The sequence below is a fragment of the Hyla sarda genome, chromosome 4, assembly GCF_029499605.1.
Source record: "Hyla sarda isolate aHylSar1 chromosome 4, aHylSar1.hap1, whole genome shotgun sequence".
NCBI classification, from domain to species: Eukaryota; Metazoa; Chordata; class Amphibia; order Anura; family Hylidae; genus Hyla; species Hyla sarda.
Genome location: NC_079192.1, coordinates 283,146,704 through 283,163,081, shown reverse-complemented (window position 1 = coordinate 283,163,081; position 16,378 = coordinate 283,146,704). Strand labels below are relative to the sequence as shown.

General features: G+C 42.9%; 1 protein-coding gene and 1 long non-coding RNA gene across 3 annotated transcripts in view; one reads left to right on the top strand and one right to left on the bottom strand.

Annotated features, from left to right (window-relative positions):
* RASSF9 (Ras association domain family member 9) overlaps positions 1-16,378 on the bottom strand; it is a 31,040-nt gene that overhangs the window by 4,387 nt on the left and 10,275 nt on the right. The window contains exon 2 of one of the 2 annotated variants that reach the window (XM_056569392.1): positions 14,284-14,388. The exons of the other annotated variant lie outside the window; for it this stretch is intronic. Coding sequence (XP_056425367.1) covers positions 14,284-14,388 — 105 coding nt within the window. The remainder of the gene's footprint in view (positions 1-14,283; positions 14,389-16,378) is intronic. 2 annotated transcript variants of the gene reach the window in all.
* LOC130367013 (uncharacterized) overlaps positions 1-16,378 on the top strand; it is a 103,710-nt gene that overhangs the window by 77,136 nt on the left and 10,196 nt on the right. The gene's annotated exons all lie outside the window — the stretch shown is intronic.

The following is a 16,378-nucleotide window of genomic DNA, read 5'->3' as shown; positions in this document are numbered from 1 at the left end:
CACAGGAATCACAGGTTGCCACTCCCTTATGTTAATGAGTGTGCTAAAACCTAATAGATAGATACATCAAGGTTAACTTGGATAGAGAAAACCAAAAGATGACACAAAAACAAACAATGAACCAGTCTTACCCATATATGATGGTAGTAAACTAAAGACTGATAACTGGTGTGACACGCCAAATGTAATAATACAAGATGTTGGGCCGAGAATACTGAAGGTGGATTTATAGATGGAAAAGAAACACTTCCAGCAGAGTACTAGGGATAAAACCAAAAACATAAAGTAAAACACCATATGACCAATAGGTGTTGTTATTGCCACATCATTAAGGCCCCCAAAATACGAGCAATTGTAGTATAAAAAACATATTGCCTACCCTAATAAAAGATGTTTAGAGTATCAGGCAGTCCAGGATATAAGATGAAATAAGGTAATGGAAGGAACTGGAATCACCTCCCTGATGTGGAGGCTCCAGAGGAGACGATAACTCCTACAATGAAATAATACAATAAAGGGTATGTAGTTACCAAAAGTGGAGGTCACATAAGCGAGGCAGTACAGCCACAGTGCACTCACCCAATCCCCGGTGTCCCATGTGTGGACTCAGTGTGCGGCGGCCACATTGGACGCTGCGAGTCTGGTTAAAAAGCCGCGGGACCGGAAGCGGAAGTGGCAAAAAATATGTATCTGCGCATGTCCGGAATCAGTGGAACGCAATGCGCTTCAGACGGCGCATGAGTGGATAGATAGATACACCCCAAAGCGAGGCTTGGATATGATGCGATCCACCCCGCGCATGCGTCCTATATAGGTGCTGGATAGGTAAACGTATGGGACGTATAGGAGACTGAAATATTAACTAAGGATAACATATAGAAAAGTATAGATGTATATAAACTGGGCCAGTGTTGAGATACTAGTAAGATAATGTAAATACAATCTAAGAATGGTAAGCATAAGGTAAACTAGATGATGCATGAATAATCATAAATAAATGAATAAATAACTAAATGAATAAATAAATAAATAAATAGATAAATTGCAGGTGAGTGAAGACACTTATACCGGTCAGAAGATGTATTATACAAGATGGGAAATTGTAATATAAGAAGTGTACCCATAATTACATCAAATGAAAGGGCAAAAGGATAATTGATCGTTAAGTCCATAGGGGGTGATGGTCTTTAGCCGGTATATCCAGCGTGTTTCGGCTTGTAATAGTCTTTTATCCAGGTCACCGCCCCTAATGTCGGGTTTGAGAACTTCAATGACCTGGAAATCCAAATTAAAGGGGGTGTCCGCATGATGCCTAAGCATATGAAGCGACAACGGTTTTTCCCTCTTATGCCTGATGTCACTCATGTGTTCGAGTATCCTACGCCTTACTTCCCTCATGGTTTTGCCAACATAGCATAAGGGACAGGGACATGTAGCCAGGTAGATGACTTTACTTGTTTTGCAGTTCGCATAGTCATAGCACTTATACATCTTATTAGTGCTAGGACTGAGGAATTCTTTGGAAACACGCATATACTTGCACGCTTTACATGACCCACATTTGAATGATCCAGAAACTTTGCGATCGAGCCAAGTGCCTGGACCCCTTGGGGGAGTGTACAAGCTGTGTACCAAAAAATCCCCCAGGTTTTTTCCCCTCCTATATGTGATCCTGGGTGTCTCTTCCACTAAAGAACCTACTACTGGGTCCGTCTTAAGAATAGGCCAATGATTGGTCAAAATTTGGCGTATTTCCTTGGCCGCTGCGTCAAATGTGCCAATGATTCGAGTTGGGAGGTCCCTATCCCCAGCCTTCGGTTTGGAGAGTAAGAGTGTAGATCTATCCACATGTTTAGTTTCTATATATGCCTTTTTGAGAACCCTATTAGGGTATCCTCTGTGTTGAAATCTACTGCGTAACTCCTTGGCCTCATGATGGAAAACTTGTTCCGAGGAGCAGTTCCTTTTAAGTCTTAGATACTGTCCCTTAGGAATCCCACGTTTGCTTCACTTGTTTGTTTATCACTTTGATTATTATTTGTGATATGTTGACTGCTCCCCTGAGCCCTGATGAACCCCTAACTATAAGTGAGGGTGAAACGCGTAGGTCATTAGGAGTAAGAATATACACACATTAAGTCATTGTCTTGTTCATTTTGCATGTTTATGTGACTTATATTATCCCCACTCCCTGTCCACACTTATTGTAGTGAGGGCAAGGGGTTAGACCAGGTAGGGTCGGCTAGGTCAGGTTTTTCACCTGTACCCCAAACCCCCTCCCTTGGTCTGTTGCTCATTATTCAGTGCTATATCTGATATCTTTCTGAGCACTGTATTGTGAGGCATGGTGTTTTCTATTATCTTTATTAATAAAATTATGCATTTTTTAGCTTTATGCTTTCTTTGTGGCCTCATTGGTAGATTTCAGTAGTGTTATTATTTTGGTAAATTGTCTCCAAGGGCATATACATCATTGGCTGAAGGACCATACATTTCCTTTTTTCTGATTTTCGTGGAGTTGGAAGAAGTATGAGGAGACCATTGAAATTTATGCTTTTTAAATAGAAATTTAAGATTTTGAAATTGAAATTGAGGATTTTGAAATATAACAAGGAGTCACATGTCACATGGCAGCACAATGACAGAGCATGGAGGTGGCATCAGTATGAGGAGACCATATAGTGCCTGAATGTATAGGACCCTGAAGAAGCACCCGTCCTCTACATAGACAGTGATTTACAACTCTCAGCAGATCTTTCTTACTTTTATATGTAAGGACTTGCTTTATCTATATTAGCTATCTACTTATTTTTCTTTAATCCTCACTTTTTCCTATTTTTGGATGATATTTTGGAGCTTTAGAACCAATTACCAGGTTTCCATAGACTTGTGGTCTCAACATACAATGGTTTCAACATACAATGGTCATCTTGGAACCAATTAATATTGTAACTTGAGGGACCACTTTAGTGTCTGAATGGCACAGTCTGGAGGTGGCTGAAGCATGAGGTGACCATATAGTGGCTGAATGGCACAGCCTGGAGGTGGCTGAAGCATGTAAAGGCCATATAGTGGCTGAATGGCACAGCATGGAGTTGGCTAAAGCATGAGAAGAGACCATAAAGTGGCTGAACGAGACAGCCTGGAGGTGGCAACAGCAGTATCAGGAGTCCTGAAAGTGACCCGGTGATAGAGTGGTGCGGTGGGTGGCAATACCAGTAGCCGGTGATGAAGGTGGGTGAAAAAAGGTCTGATGTGGAGGAATGTTTGTAACTGGGGAGCAGCGCCTTAAATCTATTTGGCACTATCCATATTTGTGAAGTGTTGGTGTGGCACCATGGTCAATCTACTCCGCTGCATAAGGCATTGGTGGTTGGAAATCCTGGCTGATCCATGCCTGATTCATCTTCACAAAGGTCAGTCTGTCCACATTTTTTGTGGACAGACAAGTTCTCCTTGGGGTGACTATGGCCCCCGCTGCACTAAAAACCCGCTCTGATGGCTCACTACTGACCAGGCAGAACAGCTTTTCCAGGGCAAACGCTGCTAGTTGCAGCCACAAATCAAGTTTGACTGCCCAGAAGTCCAGCGGATCTTCCAGGTGTGTTGGCATGGGCATGTCAAGGTATGCCACCACCTGCTCCACGTCTACCTGCTGCTGATGAGTTGCTTCACTATGCGGGTGAAGAAAGCTACTCATTTGTGACTGTAGACTCAGGCTGCTGCTGATGGAGCTGGTACTGCTCCTGCCACCCCACCCCTCCCCTGCAGCCATGGCAGTGGAAGGTGAGCGCAGGGGGCCCCCCGATTCAGACCTGCGAGAGAATGGCAGATGGTGCCGATAGGCATTGGCCAACTGACTAGATAGAATGCCTCTGTAGTAGATCACTTTGTCCTCCCTCTCAGTGGGTGTAAAAAAGTCAGCTTCTGCGCAATTGGATGAGTGGGGCATACTGTTGCCTCTTGGACATGGCTTTGCCGATGAATTGTTGGCGGAATGGCTGACTAAAACTAGGAGGAGCAGGAGCATCTGCAGCAACAGAAGGAGGGTATGACACACAGCTCCCTTTGGCTGAGGTGGTGGAGCCTTGGCTGGCTGAGAGAGGGAGGGGCGTGCCACTGGGTGATGACCACTACATCGGAGCCATGGATCTCCCAGGCCTGTTTATGGTGGTGAAGCATATGTTGACGCAGGGCCATGGTGCATACATTGGGACCCTGGCCACGCTTCACCTTCTGCCGACAAATCTTGTATGTGGCTATGTGAACCTCCTCCGGATGCTTGATGAAAAACTGCCACACCGCAGAGTAGCTGATTTTCCCACCAACAGTCTGCACTAATTGACTGCTACTGTCGCCATCTCCAGGAACCCTGTTCCACTACCTCCTGGGAAGGTAGACTGTCGCGAAGCAGGTGGTCTCCCCCGGGCGCGTTTGGCTCCAGAATTTCCACTTCTGCCACCCCGCTGACTGCCAACCATGCTACCACCTTGCTGGCTCAGCTGCTGCCTCACGGGCAACTTACAACTCTTATCTCCTGATGATGATGAAGCCCCTTCTGCACCCAGTTCCCAATTGCGATCGGCTTCATCGTCATCAACAAATGTCTGCATGTCACTGATGTCCTCCTCAGGTTCCTCAACAGTGTGTACTTCAGGACCCTGAACCCTGGCAACACCACCTCCCACGTCACTCTCCTCATCACTACTTGCCTGTCTAGTGGGGGAAGCGGCAGATGTCTCCTCCCCTTCTTGGCTGGGTAGTAGCTGCTGACTGTCCTCTATTAGCTCATCCTCACTGAATACTGGAGCTGAACCCACAGCATAATATACTTCTTTAGGGGAGGGAACAGCATAGGACCGAGGCAATGGGAGGACAGGGACTGCTCTCGGGCCATGCCAACTGAGGGTTGTGTTTGAGGAACCCACCGACTGTTGACTGGGGGTATCAGATGTCACTTGTGATGATGTGGATGACCGTGTGAACCAATCGATGAAGGCAGTTGGGTTGCTGGTTGAGACACCACCGCTAGCTGATACCGGGAGCTCAGGCCTCTCGCTGCGTCTCCTGCTGCCTCTCGCCCCTAGTCTTCTGCGACCTCTGCCTGATGGATTTAGGCCTCTGCCACTTCTCTGTGCACATCCTGGCACTTCTCTGCCTGACATACTTAGTGCGTATATGAGGGTATTACAATATGCTTCACTACGCTTAAAACAGTTTTTGTCTAGGACAGCAGCAGGTGTGTACTTTTGACTGTCCTTTCACAGTATCTAGGCCCTTGACAGATTAACAGGTACAAAATAGTTCACTACTTAGATGTAGGTATGTCGTATGCACTTATGAGGGCAGAAAAATGTGCTACAGTACACTTAAAAAAAGTACCTGAGTACAACACCAGCCAGTGGGTACTTTTGCCTGGACTTTTACAGTATCTAGGCCCTTGACAGATTAACAGGTACAAAATAGTACACTACTTAAGTGTAGGTATGTGGAATGCAATTTTGATGTCATAAAATGCACTACAGTCCACTTAAAATAGTATCTTAGTACAAAACCAGCCGGTGAGTACTTTTATCAAAAAATATAAAAGAGTTCAGTCCTCTGCAACTTACTACTAGAGAGAAGTATGTGATGGATATGTGGAAACTTATACTATCTAATAGTATGACACTTGATCATCAGTGCCCCTCCCACAATATTGTGTAGTATTCAATAATGTAAATATATTATATTCATATTATCAAGCCAGCATATAAAAATATTATTTAATGTATTATAATTATAGTCTATACATCCAAATATTCACCACCGCAGGGCCCTTGCGGTTATTGGTGAATATCAGAGCTAATAATAAAAATGTTAACAATTGTTAACAACAATATGAGGATATATAATAACGGTTCACTTTTAAATAGATGTAAATATAATAGTGAAGTTCTATAAATGCCACCAAAAAGTCCTGTAGAATAATAGACCTATTCAGGAATAAAAGTCCTGCTGGAAGGGAAAATCCTGTTGGGATAAAAAGAATGTCTCCCCTCCTAAACGCTGTAAATGGAAGTTCACTTAATAAACGTACTGGAGTAAAACACCAGCCGGTGATCACTTTTGGCTGTCCTTTCACAGTATGTAGGCCCTTGACAGATTAACAGGTACAAAATAGTACACTACTTAGATTTAGGTATGTGGTATGCACTTATGAGGGCAGAAAAATGCGCTACAGTATGCTTAAAAAAATATTTTTACACAACACCAGCAGTACTCAACAGTGCTGCAGCACACAGACGCTGTGTACTAAACACAAAATGGCACTCTTTCACAGACTATTAGGAATGGACTGCTGGGTATGTATTATACTGTCTACAGACTAGTATAACCTGCAAACGATTTGTGGTGGAACAAACAGGGCAGAAAAATGCACTACAGTATGCTTAAAAAAAACGTATTGGAGTAAAACACCAACCAGTGATTTTTTGGCTATCCTTTCACAGAATGTATTCCCTTGACAGATTAACAGGCACAAAATAGTACACCACTTAGATGTAGGTATGTGGTGTGCACTTATGAGGGCAGAAAAATGTGCTACAGTACGTTTAATAAATGTTTTGGAGTAAAAAAAAACAGCCGGTGACTACTTTTGACTGACCTTTCACAGTATGTAGGCACTTGACAGGTTAACAGCTACAAAACAGTACACTAGTTACATGTAGGTATGTCGTATGCACTTATCAGGGCAGAAAAATGCGCTACAGTACACTGAAAAATAAATTTTTGCACACCAGCAGTACACAACAGTTCTGCAGTACACATTAGCTGACACAGACTACTAGGAATGGACTGCTGGGTATGTATTATACCGTCTACAGACTAGTATAACCTGCAGACGATTTGTGGTGGAACAAACAGGGCAAAAAAATGCACTACATTATGCTTTAAAAAATGTATTGGAGTAAAGCACCAGCCGGTGATTACAGTGACCCCCCGACTTATGATGGCCCCGACATATGATTATTTCAACATATGATGGCCTCTCAGAGCCCATCGTATTTTGAAGGCAGCATCGACATATGATGCTGCTGTGTGTCGGGGCCATCATACAAACAGCTATCTGACAGCGCTGACAACTTACAGATAGTTGTTTAATGTGCCCCGTGTGCCCCGTTCTGCCTCCTGTTACTCACATGCTGTCCTGCTAACTCACGCAGGCTTCCACTGTGAGCTCCGTGTAAGCCCCGCCCCCCAGTGCAGCCATAGCCAATAGCCTGTAGCATCTTGCTGCAGGCATCCAATGAGCTGCTGGCTGCCCTCCCCTTCATTTCCTATCAGCAGGATCGTAATGGAGGACATTCTGTCCCCCCTGAAGGTATTTAAAGAACTGTACAGTACTGTATGCGATGTCCCACATCACATACAATACACCCCATACATCAATGTTTCCCTATCAGTGTGCCTCAAGCTGTTGCAAAACTATAACTCCCAGCATGCCCAGACAGTCAATGGCTGTACATGCATGCTGGGAGTTGTAGTTGTGCAACAGCTGGAGGTACCCTGGTTTGTTAAACACTCCCCATACACTCCACATACAATGATCATCCCAGAACCAATTAGCAGTTTCCCATAGAGATATGTATTCAACATACAATGGTTCCAAGGCCCCAGAACCAATTACCATTTTTACATAGACATATGTACTCGACATATGATGGTTTCAACATATGATGGTTCTCCTGGAACCAATTAATATCATATGTTGAGGGACCACTGTACTTTTGGCTGTCCTTTCACAGTTTGTAGGCCCTTGACAGATTAACAGGCACAAAATAGTACACCACTTAGATGTAGGTATGTGGTATGCAATTATGAGGGCAGAAAAATGTGCTACAGTATGCTAAAAAAATATATAAAATTTGCCCACAGCACCAGCAGTACATATCAATGCTGGAGCACACAGTCACTGTGTACTAAACCCAAAATTGCAAAAATACTCTCTCTCTCACATACTATTAGGTATGAACTGCTGGGTATGGATTATGCAGTCTACGTCTACAGACTAGTATAACCAGCAGACAAGTTTTTGTCAAACAAAGACACAGGTTTGCCCTAAAAAACTATTTCTCCCTCCTGTGAAAACCTTTCTGCAGCTGAGGCAACACACAGCTCACTGCCCCTCTCTGTGATACAATGCTGTTCACAGTGACTGAGGGGTTAATCACTGCAGTAAGAGTTAATTTCTATGCAAGAATGCTTTGTGTCCTACAGAAGGCTGAGGTGACTAAGAGGTGAAATGCTGCTGCAACAAGCTTTTCTGTGTAACACACACAAAAGAGGTCCATCCTATCTCTATGCAATGTAATGAATTAAATGATGATCCGCAAAATGGCAGCTGAATATATAGGGCTGTGACATCACAGGGGTGACTGGCTGCTGATAAGCTGCATCCTGCATGTGATTCAGCGTCATCCCGCCAACTTCCCTTCCCACCTTGCCTCCCCACCTTCCCAGCATTCCTTGCCCCATGTACTGACATGTGGATCCACCATTTTAGATGCCCTGGAGCCTTGACCGCAAGAAAGGGAGTTTAATGAAGCTATTCGCTCGATAGAATTGCGGTGATATTCCCATTCGTTGCAAACCAAATATTTCATGAAATTCATAACTAATTCGGTTTTGTTAGCTTCAATTCGCTCATCTCTAATCTTCTGCAGTAAGGCCTTCATTTTTTGTTACAGTAGTACATCTAAGCAAACATTTATACAGATATTCAACATATTTTTATTGAGATTTTACAGAAACAGAACCCCCTTTGCTCCCTATAGGGTATACAAAATTCAACCAATCCAGAAACCCTTACAAAACAGGTATTTTCACCAATAAAATTCATAGACATTCTAAATTGAGTGCCAGGGGTGCCAGGCGTGCACCCAGAAATGTTACTTTAGGAGATGAAAGGCTGACACATTATGCACACTATATAATGTAGCAAGTTGGTTTGGGTTGCATGTAAAAGTGATTTGATCAATTTAACCATCAAATTGCTGGCATAACTTTAATTCCCACACTAAACCACCATGTAATAGTCGTAGGCCAGACTTTAACCCCTTAAGGACCCAGACAATTTTCAGTTTAGGACACGGCCATTTTTTGCACATCTGACCACTGTCACTTTAAGCATTAAGAACTCTTGGATGCTTTTACCTTTCATTCTGATTCCGAGATAGTTTTTTCGTGACATATTCTACTTTATGTTAGTGGTAAAATGTTGTCGATACTTGCATCATTTCTTGGTGAAAAATTCCAAAATTTGATGAAAAAATTGAAAATTTTGGATTTTTTTTTTTAACTTTGAAGCTCTCTGCTTATAAGGAAAATGAATATTCCAAATAAATTATATATTGATTCCCATATACAATATGTCTACTTTATAAATGCATAATAAAGTTGACATATTTTTACTTTTGGAAGACATCAGAGGGCTTCAAAGTATAGCAGCAATTTTCCAATTTTTCACAAACTTTTCAAAATCAAAATTTTTCAGGGACCAGTTCTGTTTTGAAGTGGATTTGAAGGATCTTCATATTAGAAATATCCCATAAATGACCCCATTATAAAAACTGCACCCCTCAAAGTATTCAAAATGACATTCAAAAGGTTTGCAAACCCTTTAGGTGTTTCACAGGAATAGCAGCAAATGAAGGAGAAAATTCTAAATCTTCACTTTTTAAACTGGCATGTTCTTGTAGACCCAGTTTTTGAAGGGGGTAAAAGGAGAGAAATCTTCCTAAAATGTGTAACCCAATTTCTCTCTAGTAAGGAAATACCTCATATGTGTATGTCAAGTGTTCGGCGGGCGCAGTAGAGGGCTCAGAAGGGAATGAGCAACAGAGGGATTTTGGAGAGTGAGTTTTTCTTAAATTGGTTTTGGGGGGCATGTCACATTTAGGAAGCCCCTATGGGGCCAGAACAGCAAAAAAAAAAAAAAGACCACATGGCACACTATTTTGGAAACTAGACCACTCAAGGCACGTAACAAGGGGTACAGTGAGTCTTAACACACCACAGGTGTTTCACAACTTTTTGTTAAAGTTGGATGTGTAAATGATTTTTTTTTCACTAAAATGCTAGTTTTCCCCCAAATTTTTAATTTTACAAGGGTTAATAGGAAAGAATGCCCCCAAAATGTGTTACCCCATCTCTTCTGAGTATGGAAATACCTCATATGTGCACATCAAGTGCTCTGCTAGTGCACTACAATGCTCAGAAGAGAAGGAGTCACATTTGGCTTTTGCAAAGTAAATTTAGCTGCAATGGTTTTTGGGGGGCATGTCCCATTTAGGAAGCCCCTATGGTGACAGAACAGCAAAAAAAAAAAAAAACACATGACATACTATTTTGGAAACTACACTCCTCAAGGAACATAACAAGGGGTACAGTGAGCCTTAACACCCCACCGGTGTTTGACGGCTTGTCGTTAAAGTTGGATGTGTAAATGATTTTTTTTTTCACTAAAATGCTGGTTTTCCCAAAAAATTTTCATTTTTACAAGGGGTAATAAGAGAAAATGACCCCCAAAATTTGTAACCCCATCTCTTCTGAGTATGGAAATACCTCATATGTGCATGTCAAGTGCTCTGTTGGCATACTACAATGCTCAGAAGAGAAGGAGTCACATTTGGCTTTTGCAAAGTAAATTTTGCTGAAATGGTTTTTTGGGGGCATGTCCCATTTAGGAAGTCCCTATGGTGCCAGGACAGCGAAAAAAAAAACACACATGGCATACTATTTTGGAAACTACACCCTTCAAGGAACGTAACAAGGGGTACAGTGAACCTTAACACCCCCAGGTGTTTGATGACTTTGGATGTGTAAATGATTTTTTATTCTTATTTTCCACTAAAATGCTGGTTTTTCCCAAAATTTTACATTTTTACAAGGGGTAATAAGAGAAATGCCCCCCAAAATGTGTAACCCCATCTTTTCTGAAAATGGAAATACCCCATGTGGGGACATCAAGTGCACTGCGGGCGCACTACAATGCTCAGAAGAGAAAGAGTCACATTTGCAAATTTTTGCTGAAATGGGGGGGGGGGGGCATATTGCATTTAGGAAGCCCCTATGGTGCCAGGACAGTAAAAAAAAACATGACATACTATTTTAGAAACTGCACCCCTCAAGGAACGTAACAAGGGGTACAGTGAGCCTTAACACCCCACAGGTGTTTGATAAATATTCATGAAGTGGGATGTGAAAATGAAAAATTGGATTTTTTTACACTAAAATGCTGGGGTTACCCCAAATTTTTCATTTTCACAAGTGGTAAAAGGAGAAGATGTCATTGTAAATGTGTAAATACATTTCTTTGGAGTAAGGGCATACCTCATATCTTGGCGTAAACAGCATGCACACCGGTCTCAGAGGTGCCGGAGATCAGTCAGGGTCCTTGAACTTTGGCTTTCTCCTATGGAGCCAGAACAGTGGGACCCCCCCTCAAGGGGCATTACATGGAGTAAATAACTGGGGTACACTAAATAACTAAAATGGGGTACAGTGGGACATCAAATTATAAATTATGTTCCCAGAATGATGACCCAGAGCATAGCCAAAACTAAAAAATATGCCCACCCCAAACCCTATGCTCTGAATCATAATTCTGGGAATGTGATGTGTGTGGCCATCCCTAACTTGTTGCCTCAAATGCACACCCCGATCAGGTGGAGAGAGAGTGCTCCGCATTTGAGGCAACATAAAAAGTTGCCAATGTGCTGGGACAGTACAAAAGAGTTGTACATGGCAACCTGTACCAAGTAGACCGCAACTTTTTTGTACCATACCCATGTTTTGCGCATGGCCATGTATGGCTTGAGGACTTGATCAGAAAGATCAACTCCCCCCATATACCGATTGTAGTCCAGAATACAATTGGGCTTGAGGACCAGTGTTGTGGTAGCTTGCACAGGGACAGGTGAGCTGCCGTTGCCATGAATAGTGGTCAGCATAAGGACATCCCTCTTATCCTTATACTTGACCAACAACAGGTTTTCATGGGCAAGGGCACGGGACTCACCCTTGGGAATAGGTGTCTTGATTAAATTTAGAGGGAGGCCTCTCTGGTTTCTCCAACGGTCCCATAAGCAGACGTCAATCTGGCGGCAAGGGATGTGAAGAGAGGGATGCTGGTATAAAAGTTGTCCACGTACACGTGGTAACCCTTATCCAGCAAAGGGTGAACAAGCTTCCAAACGAGTTTCCCGCTAACACCCAGAGTGGGGGAACAATCTGGGGGTTCAATACGGGAATCTCATCCCTTATACACTTTAAACTTGTAAGTGTACCCAGAGGTACTCTCACAAAGTTTATAGAGCTTCACGCCATATCGTGCCCACTTAGAGGGAATATAGTGGCGGAAGATGAGTCTCCCCTTAAAACTGATAAGAGACTCATCGACCGAGAGCTCCCTGAGTGGTACATAGGTGTTAGGATTCGGCAGGCTGGAGGTGGATCCTCTGTGTCAGAGAGGGATTGGCGTGGACCGTACTGGTGGACCTGTTCTAAGTTGCTACTGGTATTCACCAGAGCCCGCCGCAAAGCGGGATGGTCTTGCTGCGGAGGTAGCAACCAGGTCGTATCCACCGGTAACGGCTCAACCTCTCTGACTGCTGAGACTGGCGTGGTACAGAAGGACAAGGCAAGAGCAAGGTCGGACGTAGCAGAAGGTCAGGGCAGGCAGCAAGGGTCGTAGTCAGGGGCAACAACAGAAGGTCTGGAACACAGGCTTGGGACATACACAAAACGCTTTCACTGGCACAAGGCAACAAGATCTAGCAATGCAGGGAAGGGGAAGTGAGGTAATATAGGCCTGGAGCAGGTGAGCTAATTACACTGATTGGGCCAGGCACCAATTAGTGGTGCACTGGCCCTTTAAATCTTAGAGAGCTGGCGCGCACGCACCCTAGAGAGTGGAGCCGCGCGTGCCAGGACGTGACAGCCGGGGACCGGGACAGGTAAGAAGATTGCGGATCGCATCCCCGCCGGCAGTGTCAGTGCAGCGCTCCCGGTCAGCGGGTCTGACCGGGGCGCTGCAGATAGGAGAACGTCGCGAGCGCTCCGGGGAGGAGCAGGGACCCGGAGCGCTCGGCGTAACAGTAGGCCTCCAAAAATTTGGCCCCAAAGTGATCGATGACCGGCCTCACTTTGTAAAGCCAGTCATAGGTGGGATCACTTCGGGGTGGACATGCCTCATTGTCTGCATAATGAAGGCATTTCCGAATGGCCTCGAACCACTTCAGTGTCATGGCCATACTGTAAAGGGTCTTGTATAGGACGTCCCCGCTCCAGTAGTGCCTGACACTAGGCTTTTTGTCCAGGCCCATATGCATCAAGAGGCCCCAAAATGTCCTCATCTCTGCTGCATCAATGGCGCGCCATTCATTGGGCCTGGCCAAAAAAGAATCAGGGTGGTGGGCGATGAACTGCCTGGCGTACAGATTCGTCTGCTCCACCATTAGATTGACCAGGCCGTCACTGAAAAAATAACTGAAATAGTCAATTTCAGTGAACCCGGCCGTGTCAATCCGGATTCCGGAGTCGCCAACAAACTCCGGAACCCGTGGCTGATAACCCTCTTATTCTTCTTCTTTTTCAGTTTGAATGATTTCAGCAGGCATCCCGGTCCGATCCCCACCCGGCGGGGACCGAAATTGTCATGACGTACGCGTACGTCAAGGGTCCTTAAGGGGTTAATGACACACAAATTTACCGATCATCTTTTTAGAAGGGACACCATGGAGATTTTATAGAATGCAAGAACTAGAGTGGTGTGTAGCACACTATACTCACCTTTTCCCATAGTCTTGACTTTATATATTCTGCAGATTAAAAGACTGTTCCCTCAACAAACAGAGACCCTCTCCAAACTCCAAATATAAGATAACCAGCTATCTATGCCTTGGGAGCTATATGACATGCCATTTACATTAACAATGTTATATGATGCACTACATAGAATCTTTTTTTATAGGAGGTGCTTTGGGGCTTGTGACCTTGATATTTTAATACCCTATCTATGCCCCTGTGTAGAGTGTAGCATATAGCCTGAAAAGCACATTTTACCTTATGTATTACAATAGAGTAAAGAAGTGTTAACTTCCATAGTGCTCCTAAGCAAAATGCTCTAAAAATATTACCAATGATACCGCTACAGAATGCCTAAATTATACCGCCACCATCACTACAGTACTATTACAGACCATATAAGTGATTACAATACAGTGAAATCTAGTGACTCACTGGGGAAATCTTCTCTGATTTGAAATATTCACTTTGCTTTTTCGTCTCCGTCCATCCCATATTTCCATGATGGCTTCTTCCAGCCATGACTTGTCTCCACAGAACCTGCAGGACAAACATTTTAGACTTCTCACTTTTCCAGTACCTTACTCAACATTTCCCTACCATTAATGCTCCAAACAGTTATAATGTCCTCATTGTGGTCCCACACAGTAAAGTGGGTAAGTAAATGAGTATGAAGGCCTTTATTAGCAAGGCACGTCCCAGTGGCTAGTTTCCCATATGGCATTGACACCCTCCCCCCATTAACTAGTTCCCGCATTAGGTAGACAAGTCCCTAATAGGTTGCTAGGTAGGTGCTCCCAGTAGGTAAACTGATCAGTCCGGAAGCTAGTGTAGGCAATGGCTCTTTGCTCTGTCACAATTTTCAACCACATGCACCTCCGATGGGTTGAAAGTTAAAAGGGTTGCTCAACCAGTAGAAATGTAAAGATTTTAATCTATTAAAATTTTTTGTACATATTGATGAAGTCATACATTTCCTTTTATAACATGAAGCACACTACTGCTTTTAAATAGATTATGGGTGTTAAACATATCTAAGGCCAATAAATTAAACTGTGTTGAAACTAATGAGAAACATCGTAGCAAAGAATAGCTAAATGTAGAGGTTATTTACATCATCGGGGCTTTGTTTAAGTTGTAGAACAACCGTTCAAAGCTGAAGTTAATAGTTGAAAGTTATAATTATATGTTTTAGAGACACAATAATTATCCTAAATAGTGTTTGTAAGCTGCAAGTTATATTTTTTTCTGCACATTACACTCTGGTATGTGCTTTAAATTCAAAGCAGTATTTTTTTTATGAAGGTTACCAGGCAACAAAACAGAGCACAATACTATGAGATTCTTCTTGGCTGCACAGGTAGCAAATCACTGACTCAGATTTCAGATTCAACAAAGAAATCTGACTTAAGTAAGCCTGGCTATAGACATGTGATAGCTCCCTACTCGCCCATAAATATGTATACTCTGTTTGATATAGTTATGTGAAAGATTCCAGACCTGTTCACACATAGTGGTCCTCATTACTAGATTTGTGTGTAAATTTTCTAAAGGAAAATATGGGGAAATGCATTTAACTATTTTTATTAATATCATGTGCCAAACATGCGCCAACGTTTGCCTATTTTTTCTTATAATAATAATAATCCTGTTAATTTTTTTTAATGTGGGTAGGGTTTAGTTTTTTTCATCATTTATTATTTTATCATTTATGACATTTTTTATCCTGTCAGGGCTGTAAGTTTTTACATTCAACAGTAAAGTTAAAAACTTTTGCACTTGTGCTAAAGTTTTCCTGACATACAAGGCAAATATAGAACAAAATTAACTATAAAATGTAAAAAATTAAATGACCCTTATTACTTTAGTTAGTATTTGGTGCATATTTTAAACCAAAAGCAGGAGTGAAACAGACACATAGAAAAGCTATGTTTGAATGCTAGTAAGGGAAAGATTTCTGTGTTGTGGACCCACTCCTGGTCTGTTGATGGTCATTTAACTCTTTAGATGCCACAATTGTTAGTGATCGGGGCAAAAGGTGTCATTTGTACCAAAAAAATGTACTGTGTAGAAACGGAAGCCCCCAAAAGTTACAAAATGGTGTTTAAAAAAATGTTATCTCACAATGATTTTGTTTTCTGTATCGCTGTAGATTTTGGGGTGAAATGACCGATGTCATTACAAAGTAGAATTAGTGGCGCAAAAAATAAGCCATCACATGGATTTTTAGGTGCAAAATTGAAAGAGTTATGATTTTTTTAAGGGTAAAGCGGAAAAAACAAAAATGCAAAAATGGAAGAACCCCGGGTCCTTAAAGGGGTACTCCGCCCCTAGACATCTTATCCCCTATCCAAAGGAGAGGGGATAATATGTCAGATCGCTGCGGTCCCGCTGCTGGGGAGCCCTGGGATCCCCGCTGCGGCACCGCGCTCTCATTACAGCACAGAGCGAGTTCGCTCTGTGTGTAATGACGGGTGATACGGGGGACGGAGCAGCGTGACGTCATGGCTCCGCCCCTTGTGACATCACT